The sequence below is a fragment of the Erpetoichthys calabaricus genome, chromosome 1, assembly GCF_900747795.2.
Source record: "Erpetoichthys calabaricus chromosome 1, fErpCal1.3, whole genome shotgun sequence".
Taxonomy (NCBI): Eukaryota; Metazoa; Chordata; class Cladistia; order Polypteriformes; family Polypteridae; genus Erpetoichthys; species Erpetoichthys calabaricus.
In genome coordinates, this window is record NC_041394.2 from 345,666,498 (window position 1) to 345,692,794 (window position 26,297).

General features: G+C 40.3%; 2 protein-coding genes across 4 annotated transcripts in view; both read left to right on the forward strand.

Annotated features, from left to right (window-relative positions):
* LOC114668715 (tripartite motif-containing protein 16-like) overlaps positions 1–3,425 on the forward strand; it is a 111,528-nt gene extending 108,103 nt beyond the window's left edge. For all 3 annotated transcript variants that reach the window (XM_051925771.1, XM_051925769.1, XM_028824608.2), the window contains one exon: positions 737–3,425. In XM_051925771.1, the coding sequence (XP_051781731.1) occupies positions 737–1,278 (542 nt within the window). In that variant the 3' untranslated portion in view covers positions 1,279–3,425. The remainder of the gene's footprint in view (positions 1–736) is intronic.
* Positions 1–26,297, forward strand: part of LOC114668277 (uncharacterized) — a 555,445-nt gene that overhangs the window by 264,878 nt on the left and 264,270 nt on the right. The window lies entirely within an intron of this gene.

Consider the following 26,297-nt stretch of genomic DNA (forward strand, 5'->3'; position numbering starts at 1 on the left):
CATTTCCTCCACTGTAAAATGAGTTAAAGCCTCTTCCCAATTCTCTTGCCTTATTTCCCTTCCACCTTGTTTTCTGCACACACAACACCCCCACTTTCCTCCTTTCCATCATATCTGCCAGCTCTCTTCTTCTTTCCCAGTCATTGTCCCGACATTCAATGTTTCCAGTGTTCTCTAAACATGACCTTTTCCCCATTTCATTTCTGGTTCTTCTTGTCTTATTTTTGTTCTCAGACATCAATTCTCCCTCTACGTCCTCCTTGACTCTGTGTCTCATCCACCTGTCCTGTGGTCCCACATTTCTTTATTCCTCCTGTCACTCTGCTACTCGTGCTGCTGATCACCACTTTCCTCTTTTGACCTCAGACTCACTGTTTTATGTTCCTTCATGACACTCATCCACTCAGTCCAAAGCTTCTGTTCATTCTGTCTGTTCCCAACTTGGACCTGCATCCTGACCTCACTTGACAGGACCAACTCCCTGACTGTAAGCACTCGAGTGCTGCCCTCTTCTGGACCACATGACCACTGCAGCTGTTACTCACACCTCTGACTCTTTGCACATTAATGATAATAGATGTTTGATTTCAGATCTACTCATATGTCAGTTATATCACGAAAGTCACAAATTTAATTGTTTCTGTTAGATGCTTTGCTACCCTCAGGTTCAAGTCTCACATGTCACAATGCCAGCAGATTTCTTCAACTTGGTTTCTTTTAATTTCTCTTCATTCAGACTTCTGTCCACTCACACTGGACCCCAACACGGCAAACAATTTTCTATACCTGTCGGCAGGGAACAAGAAGGTGACAAGTCAGATGAAAACGATCCTGTATCCTAAACATCCTGACAGATTTGACAGTTGGCTTGAAGTTCTGTGCAGAGAGGCTTTGAGTGGGACTCGCTGTTACTGGGAGGTTGAGTGGAGTGGAAAAGAGATTGACATTGGAGTAACATATAAAGGAATAGCAAGGAAAGGAGAAAGTGATGAGAGTGCTCTTGGGCACAACGACAAGTCCTGGAATTTCTGCTGCTCTGTTTCTGGTTACACTGCATGGCACAATAACAAGTCGATGCGAATCAGCGCCCCCTGCAGTCACAGAATTGGTGTGTACCTGGACTGGCCTGCTGGATCTCTGTCGTTTTATAGCATCTCACACACAATGACCCTCCTGCACACGTTCAACACCTCTTTTACTGAGCCGCTTTATCCAGGTTTTGGGTTAGTATGGGACTCCAGTGTAACAATCTGCCCTCTGAACCCACCTGACCAGTGACCGTTGTGGTCTGCAGGTCACTTTATGTCTTCTATCACTAAAACTGTCTTGTTCTTTTACACTAAAAATCATGCAGACTACCTGAAGATAAACACTCCCAGTTTACTTAATATTTTAAAATTTAATCTCTGCCTGAAGTAGAACAGCAAACAAATCTATGGTGGCAGATGGAACATGAGAGTTAAGTCTCCATCTCTCAGAATATGAAATCTTAATTTGGTATGTATGTATAACAACTAGTAAGTAATTCTGTTTATTTTATTTTACTCCATTCCAGTGGTACAGTGGTTAGTGATGCTACCTTACAGCTCCAAATCACTTTTCAAACACTAGCCCTGTCACTGACTGTGTGGAATTTCCATGTTCTCCTAGTGCCCATATGCCCCAGTTTACTTCCCAAATCCCAGTTTTACCCTGATTTTGGTCAAATGGTGCCCTGTGATGGAGTGACATTTCTGTCCAAGTTTGTTTCTTGCCTTGTGGTCATGGTATGCTCCAGTTTCCTGTCACCTTAACAATAATTTAGGTGGATTATTAAAATGGTCAAAGGGATGGGCATTCCAGTTTTTTTCATTTGATCTTTCCACTGCTGCTTTTTCATTTTTCTTCACTGAACTATTGACATGATGAAGATGTTGACCATAACTGCATTATCAGCTTGATATACTGACCTCATCATGTGGACCTGACTGGATGCAGAACATTCTTACTTAAACCATGACTCAGTTCCAAAAGGCCAAATGTAAAATAAAACAAAAGAACTCAACTAATGAGTTTGAAGTGAAGCATTTATAACGTTGACAGTTTGTGTCTTAGAGAAGGCTTTGAGTTGTAGAAAGTAAATGGCATGCTAAAGAAGCTAAACCAGTCTATATGTCACATACTGCCTTTCACTGAAAGATAAGGAACTTGATAAATAAAAGAATTAGAAAACAAAAAAGAAACGAGGATGGATAACGAGAAAAAAAATGGAGAGTCATACTGTGAAGATAGCAATGTATTTCAGTCAGCAATGGACAATACTCTTGACCAGGGGTTCTCAAACTCGATCCTGGGGACCCCTGTGGCTGCAGGTTTTTGTTCCAACCAGCTTCTGTTTTTAATTGAACTCCTGGGCTAATTAAGTGAACTGTTATTTCCCAAATTCTGTGTTTTGGGAACAAAATAGAAATTAGAAAACTAAGTTTGGTAAAAAAATATATATATATATATATATATATATTAAACTCTACTGAGCAGTTATATGGGGATTTGTATTTTGTTTAACAATATTTTCATCTTGATTTTCATTCTACTTTTCTAGGTGTTCTAATTGTTTAATTAATCCATTATTTACTAATTAGTGGGTCTAAAGTAGTTGCAGCCTTTGATTATTCCATGTTGTTTGCCAGCATGTCTGCTCTGCTCATTTTTAATTATCATTAATAACACACAACAAAGGGGAAAAACTGCACAGAGAAAGGGTAAACTATAATGAAACGAACAAAAGAGAGTTAAGCATTTAAATCTATAGCAAAAATAGAAATATTTGTAAATGTCTTACAAATGTAAAAATCATGCTGCTGTGCTTTTCTACATGTAGAATAAGAGAAGAGAAATAAATACATGCTAATTAACTGAGATCAGTGTTTGAAAGGCCCCCAGGACCGATTTTGAGAACCCCTGCTCTACAGCAAAAGTGATATGAATGATGGCCAGCAGAGGGCGCACATGTAGTTCACAGTCATATTGCACAGACTGAGTTTCATTTCTTGCAGTTCAAAAATATGAAGAGAAATTTGAGAAAAAATTAAATGTAATGGAGAACTGAGAGACTATGTGGGAATGACAAGGTTTGGAAAATGAATGAATAAATTACTTTGACGTTTATAAAAGTTGTTTTTTTTTTGTATTTCTGTGGGATGCAACAGCACAGTTCAAGAATAAAACCACTTCAGTCCTATTTGTGCTGTACATCATTCAGGAATTAAAGATGTCAACATATGATGAATACAAGGCGCTATAAGTCTGTACTCTTAACTCGGCTGACCTCATTCTTTTTTTGTGTTAACAGTAAATATGTGGGAAGAACATTATAACTTGGATTTTGTAACCAGAGCTGAATCATAACTTGCCTGATACTGTGATTTATGAGTCTAACATGCTTATATTTATTTTCATATGGGATAGTACACAGTAGCATACCTAGCTTTAACCAAGTATGTTGCTCATTGCTACTTTTTCTCTGTTTTTACAAATAAAAGGAGGCATGCATTTCTGCTCGGAAGTGATCGGTCAGGTCCTAACTGTAGAAATGGTCACTTTGGCACACAGAGTGAGGAGTGCAGGGTGAGGAGCAGAGCCAGGAAAAGACCTGTGACATAAGATAGACCAGGGGTCGGCAACCCGCGGCCCTGGAGCTGCATGTGGCTCTTCAGCCTCCTTGCAGTGGCTCCCTTTGGCCTTGACAAAATAATATAAAACCATGAAAATGAATAATGTCAATTTCTTAATTTAAGTTGTATTTATATATATATATATATATATATATATATGTATATTTACTACTACTACTGTTATACATTTTAACATCTAATTTAGAGAGTTTAATTCTGCGTGGACAGAAGCATTTGCTTTTACCGCCAATGACGCTGGCTTACCAGTGTGCTTAATATATGGTGATAAATTATCGAACAACAAAAAATGTAACGTTGAAAGACATTTTCGAAACAAGCACTCAGCATTCACTGAAAAATACCCAGGTGAAGATGAGTGAAAGAGAGCAATTTCGGAACTGCAATGGAAAGCTGAACAGAGCAAACATACTTTCAAAAAGTGGATCACTTCTCCACAGTCAACTACAGCTGCTAGTTTTGTGGCAGCTCAAGAGATCGTAAGGAGGGGTAAGCCGTTCACAGACGGAGAATACATGAAAGAATCGTTCATAAAAATATCAGAGCATCTATTCTTCCGACTTTAAAAACAAACGGGAAATTGTTCAGAAAATGCAAGCTGCATTTAGAGAAAGATTCAGTGAGTTCAGAAAGGAAAAAAAAACACTCTCTCCTTCCCTGTCACACCCCTGGACATCGACCCATCCCTGCTGAACACATCCGCATTCACAAGGAGTAAGTAAGCCCGATCTAGAAATTGAACTGGCCGACATAGCAGATAAAGATTTATGGGTGTCCAACTTCAAATGCCTGACAGCGGATCTTGAAGAAGTCACCCATCAGAAGGCTACTCTCGCTAAAAAGCACAAATGGAGTGATATTGAAAACCTCCCCAAACCCGACAAATTTGTTTTCAACACATGGAGTGCCATTCCCGAAATGTATATGAACATGAAAAAATATGCATTTGGAGTCCTGTCCATCTTTGGCTCAACATACTTATGTGAGCAAGTTTTCTCAAGCATGAACTTAATAAAGTCCAAATATCGCTCCCGCCTCACACATGAGAGCCTGCAGTCCTGTGTGAAGGTCAAAGTCACATTGTACAGCCCCGACATAGAGATGATCAGCAGCGAACTTCAGAAACAGAAGTCACATTAAACAGGTGACAACAATAGCATTTAATAGGCTATTATTTTTCAGAAAAAAAAAACACGTTCATTTCGGACCCGGAGCTGATGTAGGTTTTTTTTGTATGTTCAGGTGCTTCAGTTGATTCAGCACACTGAAATGGAATTTTATGTTTACTTTTTTAAAGCTGCTAAGCTACAGCTAAATGTTTTATTTATATTAAAGTGGGCTAGTTTTTATTTTAATTTTACACAGGTATAGGAAGGACCCAAATAGGCCTGCATAGTTCAGTTTAATTTATTTCAAAGTAGGCCTACACATGCACATTGCACTTCTGTTTGTTGTATTCCAACAATGTAAACTCTAAAAAAAAGATTAAAACTTTTAAAAGTTTATAAGCTGTGTTATGTTTTGCGGCTCCAGACTGTTTTTCTTTGGAGGAAGAGGGGGCAAAATGGCTCTTTTGATAGTGAAGGTTGCAGACCCCTGAGATAGACCATGGAATGAGTGAAGCTATCCAGCCAAAGTCCTCACTTGTTCTTAGAGTATTCACATGCCCAAGTTTTCCCTAAACACTATTTTGCAATACAAGACTTTTATAGCGTTTTTTTTAGCTGTATCCTTCATTTACTTAATCATAGTGAGATGGAGGCGCCTATGTAGTCTGACATACCAAGCTAACAACTCAGGTCAACCAATCTGTGACTCACTGCAACCAAATAAAACAGGCTTGATTTTGTCTTTAGTCATAAGGGTGCATGAGAGCTGACAACCAAAGAATTCTCAGCCAGAAGTACCATACATAAAATACAGAAACAATGAATAAGGGACATGGGTGTTTTGGATCTCACAAATGGAAGAGGAGCTCAACTTTCTGATGTCTTGTGTTTTATGTATCACAACAGAATGGAAAAAAAAAGAAAAAAGCACAGCAATTTTGCCTGAACATCCCATAGTTCTTCACCCTCCAATGAGTTTGACTGTGGTGGAAAGATGGCATGCAGTTGGTAAGTTTGACATGCCCAGCAATTAGTAGGCATGTAGTTTGACATGGACTGGCAACAAGTCTAACATACCCACAATCTAGAAGTCATGTAATGTGACATTTATTGAAGCTGTGCACTTGTTTAACTGTTTCATCCTGCTCAAATGAAACAGAAAATATGATATAATTAAGAATAAATACCCTAAGTTCTTGTCTATAAGCCGCGGCTTATCTAAGGAAAAAAGTTGTGAAAATGAAAAATAGAATATCGGCTTATACATAAATCCGGCTTTTACAGTAATCCCTCCTCCATCGCGGGGGTTGCGTTCCAGAGCCACCCACGAAATAAGAAAATCCGCGAAGTAGAAACCATATGTTTATATGGTTATTTTTATATTGTCAAGCTTGGGTCACAGATTTGCGCAGAAACACAGGAGGTTGTAGAGAGACAGGAACGTTATTCAAACACTGCAAACAAACATTTGTCTCTTTTTCAAAAGTTTAAACTGTGCTCCATGACAAGACAGAGATGCCAGTTCTGTCTCACAATTAAAAGAATGCAAACATATCTTCCTCTTCAAAGGAGTGCGCATCAGGAGCACAGAATGTCACATAGATAGAGAAAACAATCTCTAGCAAACAAATCAATGGTGCTGTTTGGCTTTTAGGTATGCGAAGCACCGCGGCACAAAGCTGTTGAAGGCGGCAGCTCACACCCCCTCCATCAGGAGCAGGGAGGGAGAGAGAGAGAGAGAGACAGAGTTTGTTTTTCAGTCAAAAATCAATACGTGCCCTTCGAGCTTTTAAGTATGTGAAGCACCGTGCAGCATGTCGTTTCAGGAATCAGCTTCACAAAAGATAGCAACGTGAAGATAATCTTTCAGCATTTTTAGACGAGCGTCCGTATCGTCTAGGTGTGCGAACAGCCCCCCTGCTCAATCCCCATACGTCAGGATCACAGATAGTCAGCGCAAGAGAGAGAGAAAAGTAAGCAATCTAGCCTCTCAGCCATCTGCCAATAGCGTCCCTTGTATGAAATCAACTGGGCAAACCAACTGAGGAAGCATGTACCAGAAATTAAAAGACCCATTGTCCGCAGAAATCTGCGAACCAGCAAAAAATCTGCGATATATATTTAAATATGCTTACATATAAAATCACAATTTAAATGACCGCTACGCGCGCGTGTTGACTCGGCGACGCCCAGAGCAGAAAGAACGCGCTCCGGCCGCTCCAACCGCGCCATGCGGGGAGTGAGAGAGACGGCAATATCTCACACTCTCTCCCCCCTTAAAGAAATTAAATGGGTGCGAGTGAGACCACTGACCTCCCTCCCTTCTATTAGTTATAGGTTATAGTACGTTCGGCTTATCCATGAGTCCGGCTTATCTATGATAAGATTTTATTTTAAAAATTCGTATGATTTTTGGTCTCCGGCTTATACATGAGTCTGGCTTATAGACAAGAACCTAGGGTAAATAAAACCAACCAATGCTTTCATGTTAAAATGTCTCAAAATTTTTCATGGTGGCAGCCTCAATCTCTTTTGACTGCAAATTTACACTCTCTATTGTATTAAAAGAGCTGAAATTAGTAAAAGGGTACATTGCAGTTAATTCATTTTAAATTCTTATTACTACTAATTGTATTAATTGTATAAACCACATTACAATGAATAAGATGCAGACCACTCAAGGACACAGTCAATATGACATCCCACACTTTTAAGTTTAGTATCTATCCTATACCCCTCTCTAATCCAAATCTTTTTAATTTTTTTTTTGTTTTTAGTAGAGAAAAGAAAACAAAAAGGATAGGAAGCATATTTATTGAACCGGGAGCTACCACTCTATAACCCACAAGCACAGCAAGCAAGCAGTGATTTCATTAGTCATTCTGCCTCGGCTCCCTCATTCAGTCCAGGTAGTGATAATTCTTCTCCTCAGGTTGATCCCAAGGCTGTGGATCCGAGATTGGGATCGGATTGTCCTGAAGGAGAAGGGACAAAGACAAAGTGACAAGGTCATTGCCTGAATTAAAATATTAAAATATATCAGTCCTTGGCCGACATATGCTCTGTGCAGAGTGCTGTGAGCAAACTCGTTGTCGTGATGATGAGTTTTCTATGGCCGACGGACACTCTACTGTGTGGTGGGCCCGCAAAGGCGCTACTGAAGCAGGACACGTAGTGCGGCGGGGCATGGGAGGCAGCTAAAGGGCTCAAAAGAAGGTAATTCCTGATCAGACCAGAGGGTGACAGAGTGCATTAATCCTTTCTCTTATCTCCCCACAGACCAAATGCAGGAAATTCCACCTGTCACCTCCGTTTCAGCCCCAGAAGACGTCACTTCCGCTTCCGCCCCAGAAAATGTCATTTCCGGTTCCACCTTCCAAGAAGTTGTAGCCCGATGATCTAATTTCCGGTTCTGGTCCGAAGATCCCTCCTCTTCCCGTCGTTTCACTATATATCCACCATGTTTACTAACCTGGGCAGTTCTATTTTGCACTCTTGTCCGTAAAGACCATTTTTTCAACCTTTTCTCAAATTTTGCAGCCAATTCTCAAGTATACGGGATGCTACTCCAAACCTCTTTGTGTGTCAAGGCTTGATTACTTACCACTATATATATATATATATATATATATATATATATATATATATATATATATATATATATATATATATATATATACACACAGTACTGTGCAAAAGTTTTAGGCAGGTGTGAAAAAATGCTGTAAACAAAGAAAGCTTTCACAAATGGAAGTGTTAATCATTTATTTTCATCAATCAACAAAATGCAGTGAATGAACAAAAGAGAAATCTAAATCAAATCAATATTTGGTGTGACCACCCTTTGCCTTCAAAACAGCATCAATTCTTCTAGGTACACTTGCACACAGTTTTTGAAGGAACTCGGCTGGTAGGTTGGAGAACTAACCACAGATCTTCTGTGGATGTAGGCTTCCTGACATCCTTCTGTCTCTTCATGTAATCCCAGACACACTCGATGATGTTGAGATCAGGGCTCTGTGAGGGCCATACCATCACTTCCAGGCCTTCTTGTTCTTCTTTACACTGAAGATAGTTCTTAATGACTTTGGCTGTATGTTTGGGGTCGTTGTCCTGCTGCAGAATAAATTTGGGGCCAATCATACGCCTCCCTGATGGTATTGCATGATGGATAAGTATCTGCCTGTATTTCTCAGCATTGAGAACACCATTAATCCTGACCAAATCTCCAACTCCATTTGCAGAAATGCAGCCCCAAATGATCAAGGAACCTCCACCATGCTTCACTGTTGCCTGCAGACACTCATTATTGTACCGCTCTCCAGCCCTTCGATGAACAAACTGCCTTCTGCTACAGCCAAATATTTTAAATTTTGACTCATCAGTCCAGAGCACCTGCTGCCAGTTTTCTGCACCCCAGTTCCTATGTTTTCGTGCATACTTGAGTCGCTTGGCCTTGTTTCCACGTCGGAGGTATGGCTTTTTGGCTGCAACTCTTCCATGAAGACCACTTCTGGCCAGACTTCTCCGGACAGTAGATGGGTGTACCTGGGTCCCACTGGTTTCTGCCAGTTCTGAGCTGATGGCACTGCTGGACATCTTCCGATTTCTAAGGGTAATAAGCTTGATGTGTCTTTCATCTGCTGCACTAAGTTTCCTTGGCCGACCACTGCGTCTATGATCCTCAACATTGCCCGTTTCTTTGTGCTTCTTCAAAAGAGCTTGAACAGCACATCTTGAAACCCCAGTCTGCTTTGAAATCTTTGTCTGGGAGAGACCTTGCTGATGCAGTAGAACTACCTTGTGTCTTGTTGCTGTGCTCAGTCTTGCATGACATGAAACTGTCTTCCACAACCTCACCTTGGTAGCAGAGTTTGGCTGTTCCTCGCCCAGTTTTAAGCCTCCTACACAGCTGTTTCTGTTTCAGTTAATGACTGTGTTTCAACTTACGTGTGATATTGATGATCATTAGCACCTGTTTGGTAGAATTGGTTGATCAGACACCTGACTAGAATCCTACAAAATGCTTGACTTTGTGCAAGTGTACCGATAAGAATTGATGCTGGTTTGAAGGCAAAAGGTAGTAACACCAAATATTGATTTAATTTAGATTTTTCTTTTGTTCACTCACTTTGCATTTTGTAAATTGATAACAATAAACAATCATTATTTATATTACAGAAAGCATTCTTTGTTTACAGCATTTTTTCACACCTGTCTAAAACTTTTGCACAGTACTGTGTATATATATATATATATATATATATATATATATATTATATATATAGTGAATAAGGCACTATATAAGTGTCCGACCCGGCACAGATTCACACTGAGGCACGTGTAAATAGAACAGAAATCTTTTATTTTTCTTACCCTGTGGGGCACGTCTTCCCCGTGAACCCCACAGGTATAACACAGTCCCAAAATACCTACCTATCAACACAGCAATCCTTCCTCTGGCACCACCACCACCACCACCACTCCTTCTCCTCCTCCTCCTCCTCCTCCTCCTCTCAGGCAACCTCGTCCTCTTCCTCCTGATTCTGGCCCTGAGTGGTGGTTGCTGGCTCCTTTTATGGTCCTCCCGGAAGTGCTCCTGGTGCTTGCTCACCTGTTCCCAATCGCACTCCCGGGTGGGGCCGATGATTAAATCAGCTGGTCTTAATAATCTCTGCCTCACCCCCTGGCAGCCATCCCATCTCCCCACAGGGTTGGGAAGAACTGTATCTCCCATGAAACCCTGCAGGAAACTGAGGCATCATCATCAACCAGGGAGGCTGCCACCAAGCGTCCCAGGGGAGGTACTGAGGAGTCCATGGCTGCTCCCCCGGAACATAAGCAGAAGGGGTATCCCGGCCGGGCAGGGGACCCGGCAGCCCATTACAATATATATATATACTGTATGTTTATATTAGATCTGGCTCTTACATACAAAGGACGGTGCATGTGCTCAAAACATTAACATTTATATGTTACTTACATAAAAGCCAGATCTAATGTTATTTACCTATTTACCTTGAGTTATTTACTTACTTCCTACAACATAAAGTCACAAGTGCAGAGCTTCCAATGTACATATACAAAGTACAGCGATGGCAAAAGTGCATTCTTGATCCGATGTAGAATCGTCATCATGATTTGAGTTTACCTCTGTTATAGCGCGTCTGTGTGAAAACAGTAGTGTCAGATGCAGGGGCGGGGGGGGGGGGGGGGGGGGGGGGGAGTTGAGATCGTGAACGCGGCTGAGAGAATAACAGAATAAAAAAGACAAAGCTAAACTTTACAAGTATCATAAATCACACCGACTGTTACAGTCGGAATTAAATGTAAGTTTTTTTTCTAAAATAGTAAGAATACGAGCAGCTCAGTTCTCAAAACGGATTCATCCGGGATCAAACCCGTGAAGCTTTGATTACCAGTGAGTAGCTGATACCGTTGCGCCACCGAAGCTGTTGTAGCAAATGCGTGTCAATGTCACAGGTAAACGTGGGTTGTTTTGCTGCAGTTATATTTGTTATTAATTTGTTCTGTTATATTTGTACCTGTTGTGAAAGTGTTTCTTTGATATTTGGAATTCAGGCTTCACACATTATATACTTCATGTCTACATTTTGTCAATTATTACCAAAACATGAAAAACGTTTCTGTTTCAATGATGTGTTTACTGTACATAGATTGTTGTAGACACGGAACACACAGTGTTCCAAATAACGATATAGTTATTTTGCTTGACTTCTCACTCTATACAACTCTAAGCAACTGACACGCAGGTAAACAGACTTCAGCTGAGACAACTGTGCGGGGTGTGGGGATGTGATAGTAGGCTGTTTGCTGCTTATCCACACATTTAGAAGACAAAAGACGCTGACGGAGAGGTGCAAAGCATTTTAAGGTGGGACAGATCTATGAGTTTTTTCGTAGGTTCTGGTAATTCTAGTGTTAACACCATTCTCCCAAAATGACTGGTGTCCAAATTTGCAGATCTGGGACTTCTATCACTCACCTGCAGTTGGATACTGGACTTCCTGTCTGGTCACTCCCAGAGGATCAGGCTGGGTTCTCACACCTCCACTGCTCTCAGCCTCAACACCGGGACACCGCAGGGTTGTGTGCTCAGTCCACTTCTCTACACCCTCTACACATATGACTGTGTCCCCACTCACCATAGCAACAAGATCATAAAGTTCGCGAATGACACAACGGTAGTCGGACTCATCTCAGGCAAGGATGGTGAGCTGGCATACAGGGACGAGGTGGAACAGCTGTCAGAGTGGTGCAGAGTCAATAACCAGACACACCACAAAAACAAAGGAGCTTGTTATTGACTTTAGAAAAAACAAAACTGACATCCAGCCACTCATCATTGATGAGGTCTGTAAAGAGGGTCCCGGGTGTTCAGGTTTCTGGGCATTGAGCTGGAGGATGACCTGACCTGGAGCGTCAACACCAAGAAGCTGCTGAAGAAGGCACAGCAGAGACTGTATTTTCTGAGAATCCTCAGAAAGAACCATCTCTCCAAAAATGTGCTCCTTGCCTTTTATCACTGTTCCATCGAGAGTGTGCTCACGTATGGACTGTGTGTGTGGTACGGCAGCTGCACTTCCTCAGAAAGGAAAGCTCTCCACAGGGTCATCAGGAGAGCGGAGAGAAAAATTGGCTGTACCCTCCCCACTCTGGAACAAATCTACACCTCCTGATGTCACAAAAAAGCCACAGACATTTCACAGGATTCCTCACATCCCAGTCATTGCCTCTTCCAGCTTTTGCCATCGGGCAAGAGATAAAGAGCAATGAAAACCAGGACAAACCGCCTTAAAAACAGCTTTTATCCAAAAGCAATCATGGCCCTGAATTCAGAATAAAACTGCTACATATCATTTTCCCAAAGTGCAATATAAACCTTAAATCAACCAGTGCAATTTGTACATTTAACCAGTGCAATTTGTATATATAACAAGTGCAATTTGTATATTTTGTAAAGTATTTTTATTACTATTCGGTTGGTTATTATTTCCTCTCTTCTTGTGTTTTTAACTCTTATGCCTCATGCTGAGTTGACTGCACCTTCAATTTCATTGTTCCTTTGTAAAAGTGACAATGACAATAAAGATCTATCTATCTACATTTTTCAACAGATTACACAATATTATCACAGCGGCAAAGCAAAGGGACCAGATATGATTTATTGTCTTCTGGGACAATGTATCTTTTCATCGTTCCGCTGAGGTCCAAAACTGGTTTCATCAACAGTCACAATTTACAGTCCAATACCTTCCCTCATACTCCAGCTTCCTAAACCCCATCGAGGAGTTCTTCTCAGCATGGCGGTGAAAGGCGTATGAATTCTGGCTGTATGTCCAGACGCCCCTCATTCAAGCTATGGAGGAAGCCTGTGAGCAAATTGATGCAAAATCAATACAAGGGTGGATTTGTCACTCCAGAAGATTCTTCCCACATTGCCTTGCAAATGAAAACATAGCCTGTGATGTTGACGGGGCCTGTGGCCAGAATCCAGTTGGGCAGAGAGATGATGTTTAGCGTTCTCTATTTTCAGTTCTGAACTGGATGCTTTATGTTACTACTGTTAGCTTACAGTACAATGGTATGTTCAGTAATACTGTATGATAACTGGAAAATGTTTTCTTATGAATGTTTTGTTGAAATGTTCATTATTGACTTACTTGAATACATGAAAAGAAATAAATATTTTCATTTGTCTGCACAATTGGTGTCATGTAGTGTTGGTGAATTTATTTTTACACTTTCTTTGTGTAAATGCTAAAAGTGTTTTAGGCCGAACACAGGAGTGTTTAACTGATTCAAACAGAATCAAACCATATGATGAATGTGTTTATATTATGATAAGAAAATAGGGTTTTTGTAAGAAATTGTATACTTTTGACTTAAGTGTTGCATTTTGCGAAAGATCTGAGGTGTTGTCTCGATGCATGCTCAATAATCCAGGTAAGGAAATCCTAGAAATTTGATTCTGTTCATCTGGACAAAGTTTTTAAGTGGGAGAAATATTTCGAGACTTATCCAAGTCTCTTCCTCAGTCTCAATTGACTGCAGGTTTCCCCAACCTTATAAACAGTACCTTTGCTTAATCACAGAGACTAGCACCATTGACAAAGGGCCAGTTGATCAGTGATATGCAAATTGTCCACTGATTACACCTAGTTTGTGCTCTAGTGGATGGTGAGAGTCAAACCTTAGATACTGGTCCGTATGTGTGGGTTTACGGTACACATCCACTTTCAAATGTCCCCCGTTGACGATGGAAATTTCACAGTCTAAGAAGGCTAGCTTGTTATTTTCCATATCCTCTCTGGTGAACTTGATGTGTTTGTCCACCCCGTTGATGTTGTCTGTGAACTGTGGTACCTCCTGAGATCTGATTTTCACCCAGGTGTCATCCACATATCTGAACCAATGGCTCGGTGGTGTTCCAGGATAGGATGATAGAGCCCTCTTTTCCACTTCTTCCATATATAGATTGGAATTCCTCAGCCCTCTATGAATGGTTCACACGTCTACTAATCAGTGGACAATTTGCATATCACTGATCAACTGGCCCTTTGTCAATGGTGCTAGTCTCTGTGATTAAGCAAAGGTACTGTTTATAACGTTGGGGAAACCTGCAGTCAATTGAGACTGAGGAAGAGACTTGGATAAGTCTCGAAATATTTCTCCCACTTAAAAAACTTTGTCCAGATGAACAGAATCAAATTTCTAGGATCTGAGGTGTTCTGCTACTTGGGTGTGTGGTTGTGTTAATTGTGTGAAGTGCTTTGACAAAATGGCCTCTGTTTTCAAAATTGTGCTTAAGCAACTGTAAGTAGCTCTGTGGGGTTAGCAGCTGCAACAGCAGACGGTTCCATCCCCAAGGGCTCATTATGTGATGCACATATGTAGTGCACAAGGCACATAAAAAGTAAAATATAATACCTTAAAACAATAATTTAAAGAAAATGTTCATTACAAATATATATACAGGCAAGAAAACAAAAACAAAATCAGTAACAATATTTACAAAACATTTAATTAAACAACAAAAAACGTAAAGAAAAGGAAAGGAAAATTTAACTCTAGCTGCAATCTAGCAAGGGTTGTCCAAGGAATGTAAGGAAATGTGAATATCAGAGAATCTCAGGAGTCAAAATGGTGGAGTGCTGATGACTAATAATCAAAGGTGTTGAATGGAAGTCATTTTAAGTCAGTAGCTGAGTTGTGATAGTACAATTTCATAGACATAGCTATTGTATTTGAGACATGCAATTGTTCTGTTGCAGAAGTGAAACAGGAAGACCAATATTGCCAAGAAAAATTCTTTAATTGTTTGAATTTTAAATTTTAATGTTTAAGACTGCAAACCTGTTAAAAATGGAAAAATTAATGGGAGCTGAAGAAAACAGTTACCCAGTGTGAAGAAATGCCACAACAATAACACAGGAGCAGGAGTCTTTAACAGCCCTCAAGTAAGTGCAGCCCTAATGACCAAAGTACATGGAGACAGTCAATTCATTAAAGGCCTCATCCCTGTTAACAAAGACAATGAAGGTGAAGGGAATAAGCAAAATATAAAGAAAACAATAGCAAAGCAGTGGGGAAAAAAAGACAATAAGAAAGTAAACAGATGAGGTACAGTAAAAGTCCTAAGAGGATGGTGATGTGTTAATAAACTTTGGTCTGAAACTGAACTCTGGTAGGAGGACTTTGAACTAATCTTCTAATCTTTTGATAAACAGGAGAAGGAAGCAAACTGCAGTAATTAATCTGAGGCAAAACGAAACTGCCACAAAGAAGGAAAGGAAGGCTTGGATTCCCAAAACATTCTGCAGTGAACATTAGAAGATTTGTCATGAGAACACGTCATTCAGCCCAAAAAGCTTCCTATTCACTTAAATTATCTAAACATCAAGTCAATATTTTAAGGTCTCTAAAGTCCTGCCCTGCACCATACTATGTTAAAGTTATTACATGTGCCTATGGTTTTTTGGATGAAGAAAAGATATCTAACATTTGTGTGAAATCTGACCTTAAGAAGTTTGTAAATATGTGCCTATGTTTTTGTTTAAAATTTAATATAAAAACAGCCTAGATTAATATTGTACTAACTGCTTTCATAACTTCTTGGCTTCTCTGGGAAACCTTATGCCAGGGTACTAGAAAGGAGGCTCCACCCAGTCATCGAACCTCAGATCCCAGAGAAGCAGTGAGGATTCCTTCCAGGCCATGGAACAGATGACCATTGGCCTCATGCATAATGCGGTGCGTAGAATTCACAGTAAAACATGGCATACAGACAAAAGTCGAAATGTGCGTATGCACAAAAAAATTCAGATGCAGAAAACTGTGCTTAAGCCAACTTCCACGCACTTCCGCTACATAAATCCCGGTCAGTGTGAAATGTAACATTCGTGCACACACCTGCCGCCCTTCTAAGACACCTTTCAGAATTACGCCTCTTTGAATATGCAAATAAATATAAATATTCCCTCAAGTTCAGCGTTCTGTGAAAAGACAATGGCAAAAGCCAGGTAAAAAAGAAGAATATCAGTGAATACCAAGTGAAGACAAGGAACAACGTACTATTTGTTGGTTTAAGCAGTTGTATAAACAAAAAAAGGAAAATGATCGAAAGTTCGAGTTTATAAAGTCGCACAGTGCCCGAAATAATAAAGAAGTGGTCAGATATCAAAGTCTCCGTGTAAAGGTGAGTCGTAGCCCACCATCTGAGCATATAAGGGTACAGAGAAAAGACAAACAAAATAGGGACACAGTGGAAAAAAAGGCTTGAAATGTCAACTTTAATCTCAAAATTTCCACTTTAATCACATAGTTTATTTTTTCATTAAAGTAGAACGTCATAAACTTCATTTTAAAATCTTTTTGTTTACTAGTTTCTCAAACCCCATTGTAACTAAAGTAGAACGTTAAATGTTTTGTATTCTATGTGTTCTATGTGTGTGAATCACTATGTGCTTCTTAAACGGGCTTTCTCTTATGCCAACAGGACACAGAATATATTACATTCATGATTTTACAGCTCTCTGAACAATTTAAATACTAAGATGTATGCTTGATATCATTTTTATGATGAAATGAATTAAAGTATGAATTAAACATGGGGCCACAGTGGCACAGGGGTAGTGATGAGCTGGCGGCCTGTCCAGAGATTGTTCCTGCCTCCCCCAAGATGCTTACTGCACCGGGCGCGACCCTCGATGCAATAATTTATTGCAGCAGTACTGTCTCTTTCAGACATACTAACCCCCAAAACCTGTCCTTCCTTTTCTTTCCCCAAGTAACCAAACACCCCACAATCAGCTCTTGAATAAAAGTGAAGCAATCTGTAAGCTTAGAATGTTGATTCTTCAAAACCTTTAAGGAACATTGAAATATCTAGGGTCACGCCAGTTCCAGCAAGCATAAAGCGTGAGGCAGGATCAGTCCCTGAACAGGGCACCAGCTTGTCGCTACTGCTGTCCACCGTGTGCACATGTTTAATAACAGTATACATTATTTAAATGAAGTTAAAAATGTGTCTGTATAATGTAATATATACTTTACTGCATTTCATCTTAAAAATGATATCAAGAGCTCCAAGAAGATAGCGCTTGGAAATTTAAATCGACTTAGAAGCCAGTCGTCATCATCTGTAAATACACGCTCTATTCTGTTGAATTAAATTGAATTTTTTTTATTGTTATTATATGGTACAATGAGATTCAATATGCAGATCCTCCAAAAACGTATTTTCCTATAAAATGGTAAAATAACAACAACAACAACAATAATAATATAATAATAATAATAATAATAATCTGATATAAAAATAATTAAAAATATACAATATGAAATCATAAGTGGCTCAAGTTGTGCAATATTGCAACTGAAACACAAGCTTACAGTGAGGTCATTGTACTTAAAAGTACAAACAGTTTTAATGGGACACTTTGATGGACTGATTGAGTGCGTTTATATCTCTTGGGGTGAAACTGTTTCTGAACGGCGAGGCCCCTACAGGAATGTCTCTGAAGCATTTGCTGAATAGGAGAAGTTCAAATAGACTGTGCGCATGGCTGAGGCAGCGTGTGCTAGAAGCTATCTCCCTATAATTCTCTCCGCTCTTGACACAATCTGCCGTAGAGCTTTCTGAATAGCTGCTGTAGAGCTGCGATTCCCCACTCAGATACAGTGGGTTAAAATACTGGTTCACTGAGGGTAACAACGCTAAAGCAGTTATGGTATTTGTAATAATTTGGCCATTCCGTGCATCATTATATTGTTACAGGTTGATTACAATCAGATGCCTTAAACTAAAAAAACGATATGCGGTTAATTTCAGTGTATTTGATAAAGCCGTGTCAGTGATGTGAATCACATAAATAAAGGGAAACCGCACAGGAACAGTAGCACTGCTTTGACGCTGGATGCCTCCAGTTTGTTAAACTGAGCCAAAAATATGTATACAGTATGGTTTGACCTGGCATGAAAATGCCAAGTTTACTTTTTATATATCGCGATGTGAGCATTGAAACAGGCGTATGCAACATTTTTGTGTGTACACCCCAGCTCTTTACTCTCTTGGGTATCCTAGTGGGGCATGGGAGTACACTAAATCATCTAGATGTGGACAAAGAGACGGCCTGTGACCATATTACTTGAGGGATTCTGTGGAGGGTGCTGGGAGAATAAGGGTTTCCAGGGCCCTTAATAAGGTTTTTTCATCCCCTGTATGATCACAGCAAAACCTGTGTCTGCATGTTTGAAGAAACAACAGTAACATTCCCAGTTGATATGGGACTCCACCAGGGCTGTGCTTTGCCTCCTATCCTGTTAGAGATTTTCATGAACAGGATATCAAGACATAGCCATTGGATGGAGTGTGTCCAGTTTGATGGCCTTAGAAATGCATCTTTGCTTTTTGCTGACAGCGTGGTCCTGTTTGTTTCATTAGGCTGTGAACTACAGCATGCATTGGGATGATCGGTGGCAGAGTGTGGAGCTTCAGGGATGAGGCTCAGCACATCCAAATCTGATAACATGGTCCTCGTTTGGTAAAAGGTGGAATGTCCTGTCCGAGTAGGAGGTAAGTTACTGCTTCAAGTGGAGGAATTTAAATATCTCAGGATCTTGTTCAAGATTGAGAGAAAAAGGGAAGTGAGTGTGAAAGTCGGATCAATGGCAGGTGAGGGCAGATATGTGGTTACTATATCAGTGAATCTATGTCCCACCCTCAACTATAGTCATGAAATTTGGGTAATTGCAGAGATGAGACTGTGAGTACAAGTGGCTAAAATGATTATTCTCTTTAGACATAAGGCTAGAAGCACAGAAATCTTGGAAAGGCTTGGAGAAGAGCCTCTGACCCAGTGCAGCGAGAGGAGCCAATTAAGGTGGTTTGGGCATCTGAGACAAATACCTCGAGGATGCCTTCCTGCAGAGGTTTTACGGACACGACTAGCTAGGAGTAGACCCTAGAGAATATTCAGGGACGTCTGTGAGGGTTATATCTCCCAGAAGGCCTGGAAATGCCTTGGGATCCCACAGTATGAGTTGGCAGGTGTTGCTTGGGAAACAAATGTATGGGCCTCACTGCTCCTGTGACGAGGTCCTGGATAATTATGTAAAATGAATGATATTTCACATTTCTATTCCTCATGCAGATCTCCAAAACACACCTTTGCCTATTTTGTGGATGGTAATATTCAGACAGGTGATGCTATATGTCCAGAAACAGAGTGCATAGAAAAGGCTGGATTTCTAAACACCTCTTCATCACAAGGGGCAGAAATATTTGTCTTGACTAAGGCTTGAATATGAGCTAAAAAACAAATTGTTAACATTTATACTGACTTCAGCTATGCCTTTACAGTAGTCTGTGATTTTGGGGCTCTTTGGAAGCATTGTGGATTTTTAATATCCTCTGGCTTTTATTAGACATAGCATGCTGATTTCAAATTCACTTGATGCTTTGCAGTTGCCATCAGCATGAGTTGTGATAAAATGTCAGACACATGCTAAAGGCAATGACATGGTGACTAGAGGACATGCTTTAGCTGACTTTTACATCAAAGCAGTATGCAATGACAGGCCCTTCAGAGCTCCAATGTCCCCTCTAAGCTCCACAGGTGGGTCTCACTCAATCACTTCATAAGCAAACACATGCTAATGAGAAGGAAAGGCAGGTCTGGGTAGCAAACAGATGTGTGCCTGATCCTGAGGGTCTGTGGCATTCTAAGGACAGCTGCCTTGTAGCCCCATTGTTCCTTCAGTCCTGGTTGGCTCAGATTTCTCATGGTTCATCTCACGTGTCAAAAGGGCAAATGCATTCCCTAATTAAGCAAATTTGGTTTGGCCCTGATTTTGTTACACAGGCCTGCAAAACTTGCACTCAGTGTATGATCTGCCAACTCTACCACATTGATAGTCAAACTATGCCCAGCTGGTGCTGTTCCTCCAGCTTTAGGGCCTTTTGTACATTTACAAATTGATTTTCTTGCAATTACCAAATGTGCAGGGTTTTTAATACATATTAGTAATAGATGATTTGCTTTCTAAATGGGTAGACGTTTTTCCTTGTAGGAACACTAATTAGACAGTTGTTAAAAAGCATTTACTAAAGTACTTAACACCTCAGTTTGGAATACTGTGGCCACTGGTCTTTGATGGGGGGATCCACTTTGTGGATAAAGTTATTAAGGACATTTGGAAAGTATTAAGGATTTGTCAGCTTCTGTATTGTTCTTATCAGCCTGAATCAATTGGACTAGTTGAACTAACAAATGGCTCTATCAAAAATAAACTTGAAATGACCCAATGCTTTACCTTTAGTACTTATGTCTATTAGTATGATGCCATCTTGTAAAACAAGACTTTCTCCTCATAAAATTTTAACTGAGTGTCCCATGCAACAACCTGCAGCTGCTGCTTTGACTTACAAACAAATGGATATCCATTTTCAGACTGAGAGCATGTATGCTTACTGTACGGCCTTAATGTGTTCTCTTAGTCCTGCTTACTCTCAGGTTAAATCTGCTTTGCCACCAGCCCTGACTATTTTATATTATATTTATGTTAAATGATGTCACACACGCATGTTTAGGGGACAACCAAAGGGCCTGAATAAATGTAGTTCCACGCCGGACCAGGGGGTGGCAAAGTGCGCTAATTCTCTTTCTCAATTCTTTACAGACCATTCTCTGGAAATCCCGCCCTGTTTTGGGGTAGCCAATGACGCCACTTCTGGATCCGGTCCTGATGACATCACTTCGCCCCTGAGGGTATAAAAGCCACCATCTTAAAGATGATAATCAGTTCTATTGTGGACTCAGTTGTGTGACCATGTTTTTGTCTTTTGACAGATTTTGCAGCCGGGAAATATTATACGGGTGGCTGCCCCAAACCTTCCCAATCTCTCTTGGTTTATTTTGTGACAATGATTAAACTGGACTTACCAAGTGGGTAAATTATAAGACTTGAACTGTAACCGATACTTGGCCCTGCTTTGTTTGTTGATCTGACGGAACTATTAACCCACTTAAGCTCACTTTCCCAGAGAGTCATTCTTCTTGGTGATTTCAACATCCATATTGACACCCCCACATCTAAACTGAGAAATGAATTCCTATCCTTATTGAAATGTTTTGACTTGACACAATATGTTGATTTTCCCACCCACTCTAGTGGTCAGATATTGGATCTGATCTGCACATCTGGACTATCTGTTACCAACATTTACAGCACTGATTTGGGACTTTATGACTATAAAGCAGTACTTTTCACTGTCTCATTACCTCTCCCTCCTCTTACCTGTAAATGACAAATTTCTTTCCGAAACCTCAAAAATATTTGTCCCTCTATCCTTTCTGGATCCATTTCTGATCTTTTACTGTCTTCACCTATTCCATCAACACTAGATAGTCTTGTTGACCACTATAACTCAGCCCTTCACTCAGCATTAGATAAAACAGCTCCTTTAAAACATAAGGAGGTTTCCTTTAAACGCTCAGCTCCTTGGTATAACTCAGAACTGCGATCTATGAAAGCAGCTGGCCGACGCCTTGAGAGAATGTCACGTAAGACTGGCCTCACCGTGCACATCCAGGCTTTCTCTGACCACCAAAGAACTTGCAGAGAAGCATTAACTGCTGCCAAGAACACCCATTATGGCAGAATAATAGAAAGTGGCCACGATAACCCAAGGGTTTTGTTTTCTGTAGATAATAAACTACTCAAAGCCGCATCTGGTCCAACTACCTCTTCTACTGAAGTCTGTGAGAAATTCCTCCACTTCTTCCGTAGCAAAATTAAAGATCTAAATAATTCAATTAACATAAATACATCATCTGTTTATATCTCTCCCTGTTTTCCCACTCCATCCAGCTCCTTCTCTAAGTTCTCACCAGTCACATCTGCATCTGTTAATATCCTGCTTTGTAAGATGAGGCTGATTACTTGTGTACTGGACCCCATCCCCACCACATTATTTAAATCCTGCCTTCATGCCATAATCCCGACTGTTACAACAATAATAAACTCATCCCTTGACACTGGCTCTGTGCCACTCACTTTTAAAACCGTTTCCGTACCCCAATGTTAAAAAAGTCAGGTCTTCATGCTGATAATCTTAACAATTTCCGGTCTATTTCCCACTTACCTTTTCTGTCAAAAGTTCTTGAGCGTGTTGTAGCTTCCCAACTCACCAACTATTTAACTTCTAATAATTTGATGGAACCCTTTCAGTCTGGTTTCAGGGTGCGGCACAGCTGTGAAACTGCTCTGCTACGGGTAACAAATGATTTACTTATGGCAGCAGACTCTGGACAAAGCAGCATATTGATCCTATTAGACCTCAGTGCAGTATTTGACACTGTCAGACATGACATTCTACTGTCCAGAATAGAGAACATGCTGGGCATCTCTGGCACTGCCCTCCAGTGGTTCAAGTCCTATCTGACTGATAGGCAAGAGTTTGTTAGTCTTGGCAACAGCAGATCCAACTCCGTGCTAGTCACACAAGGAGTCCCTCAGGGCTCTGTCCTCGGCCCTCTGCTTTTCTGTATTTACATGCTTCCCCTTGGCCATATTATACGTAGCTATGGACTGGGTTATCATTTTTATGCAGATGATACTCAACTCTATTTCAATGTTAAAAATGGAACTTCATCAGAGCTTTCTCAGCTCACAACCTGCCTTAGTGAAATTAAAACCTGGATGAAGCAGAACTCTTTAAAATTAAACTGCAACAAAACTGAACTCCTGCAAATTGGGACTAAAGTGAAACTTAATAAAATGAGCTCCTTCCCAGTCCATCTTGGCGGTGATCTCATCAGACCTGCCTCTACTGTAAAGAATCTTGGTGTCATTTTTGATTCCTTCCTTTCTTATTCCGCCCACATAAATCACATTAAGAAACTTTCTTACTTTCACCTCCATAACATATCCCGTGTTCGCTCCTTCCTCTCTCTTTATAATGCTGAGAAACTTGTCCATGCTTTTGTCACATCCCGCATCGATTATTGTAATTCCCTACTGGCAGGTGCCCCTTCTAATCTTATATCACAGCTCCAGCTTATTCAAAACTCAGCTGCAAGAGTCCTTACTCGAACCAGCAGCAGCGAGCACGTCACACCCATCCTGCTCCGTCTTCACTGGCTTACAGAATTGAATATAAAATCCTACTAATAACCTACAAAGCCTTAAATAACCTTGTGCCAAACTACATCAGTGACCTTCTCCATCACTATGTGCCTGCCCGCCCACTAAGGTCCACTGATTCTGGCAATCTAGTTGTGCCCCTCACTAATCTACACTCCATGGGTGACAGGGCCTTCAGCTGTATAGCACCCAGACTCTGGAATGACCTACCAAAATTAATCAGGTCAGCTGACTCCATGAATTCTTTTAAAAAACAACTCAAAACTCATCTGTTCAGGAAGGCTTTTAGCTGTACTTGACTTTATTACCTTTCTCTCAGTTTACGTCTCTGTCAAGATGCTCATGTAACCTGTATGTGTGTGCTAGACCATCAATTATGTTGTCTGTTAGGCTTTTCCCCTGAATTCACTGTCGTAATCTTCTTTATTTATTTATCTGGTTTAGTACAACGCTATATACTGTATACCCGTTCTTTCTTAAACTCTGAAGTGCCTTGAGCATGGGAAAGGTGCTACAGTATATAAATAAAATGTATTATTATTATTATTATTATTATTATTATTATTATTATTATTATTATAACACTTTGTCAGCTCAAAAGCATTTTTTACCCCATATTCTGACTGTTCTGCCCTTATGCCTTTTTCCATACCCACCTGAACCTGCTCCATTTGATGCAGTGGACTTAATGGCACAATATATCTTCTGACTTTTTGGAACATTACCCCTACTTTCTTTTATCACATGTATATTCCATCTATTAAACCTAATCATAACAATACTAAGCAACATCATGTTCCTGCTGAGGAAATCCCACATTTTTCTGAACATAAGGGGGATATTTGTCTTTTTAGAAACAGTTCAGGAGACCACACTAGACTGTTTGGTGTAAAAAATACCACTAAGTTTATGGGATGGTTACAGTGCTATGGCTATGCCCCCTACAAGGTTTGTTACTAAAGAAGACTGTGGTGCTTCCTTGCCACTCTAAGGCAGCTTTTTACACTGAATAGTGCAAGTGTTTTTTGTTACCCTGCTAAATTTTATTGTGGACATCAATCCAAAACCTGTTCTGCAAATGTTTCTTCCCAAAGAACTAGTGGCCTTCAATGGAACTTATTTTGCATGTGGTCACAATGCATATTCCTGGTTGCCTGCTGGATGGTGTGGCTCCTGTTATATTGCTAATGTTGTTGCTCATGTGACTGTTCATCAAACATTTCTCTAATGGCCTTCATGGTCCAGGAGTACCCTAACCAAAGGAGAGACTGTTTCTGCTTTGATTTTCCACAGTTTGGTGTTTTTGCCCTTCACACTGCAATCACTGATCTTTTTTTATGCACTAGAAGCAGTAGCCAATTTAACTGCACATTCTACATCTGAGCAAGTGGCCATGGCATTGGACATGATACTGTCCTCCCACAGAGGGACACATGTTGTTATTTGTTCCCAGTGTTGTGCACACAATCCAGATGCTTTTCTTAATATTACAGACGTCTTATGTGTGAAATACAGCATGTGGAGCAGAATTAACAGACTGGTTTACTTCTATTTTTGGGAGGGCTACTGTATATATTAATCATTATTATGTTTATTGGACTGTTGATACATATGTTTTATTTTTTTTTTTAATGTGTGTTGTGTCAATGTTAAAACTACATTTATTCTACAAACATCACCAGGGCCAGATGTTTCTATGTTCCCTTCACATTCTGATTTTTCTAACTTAATACATAGATTGGATATTGTTTGATGTAACTTTTGTTAATCAGAAGTGGGAAATATTTTAATTTTATTATCCTTATCCATATAAATCCTATATGAATTGTAACTTATTAGCTTTTAATCTGCTGTCTACTTGCAGTGTTGAATTCCTCTTGAAACTGCTATGACTGTTATCTCCAGCTTTGCTTTTGCTAGAGTTTACAGATTAAGACAACCATTTATTCTAAAGAAATAAGGTTAACTCTGTTATTTTATAGATAAACGATTCATTCACTTGTTTTGAGGTCTCATTGAACTGAAGCCACATGAAACACTCCCTTCTTACAGGTAGTCTTGAGATAAGGATCTTTTTTCTGGTCAACAAATATTATGGAAGTGTATTCTGCCTTGTTTCAAATACAGTCATGTATGACATGAGGGGAATGCTTTGATAACTTGAAGTATACCAGTTTATTCAAGATTTATGATTGACAAAACCTTGAATCCATTGATATAAAATAATAAAAGACCCCCTACTTGACAATTCTCTAATGTGGCTCCCATTTTATTCCACATGGTGATGAAACAAAGCTGAGATTAATTGAAGACTATTTAAAGTAAATGAATGCTGTAAATGGAATCATTTATATTTTAAATTTATTACACACATAGTGCAGCAATTCCCAGATGTTTGGAAAAGTTGAGGACTATTGCTTTTAATACAAGGTGTCACAGGTGGCTGGGTGTGGTCGGCATTTGGCTGCCTATAAAAGGGTCCGCCTCCCGACAATCAAGGCTGGAGTCGGGTGAGGAGAAGGACGAGGTCGGAGAGGAGACGGCGAGGAGAGGCCTGAAGAGTGTGAGAAGGAAAGAGAGGTGTCTTAGAGAGAAGCCTGGACTGTTGAGAGACTGTGGGGGTGTTTGGTGGCGGTGCACATAGTGACTGTAAATAATAGTAGTGTGAATAAACGTGTGGTGACGGCCATTTCACAGTGGCGTAGTCGGCAGGATGCTCCACCTGGGTCAAGGTGGGGACCTGTATTGTTTAAATTGTCTGTGGAAGGCCCGGCACAGCAGGGAAGCTCACCCACGTGCCGCAGGGGCGGCGTGCTCCCAACCCCACAGGGAAATGTAGAGTCGCGGA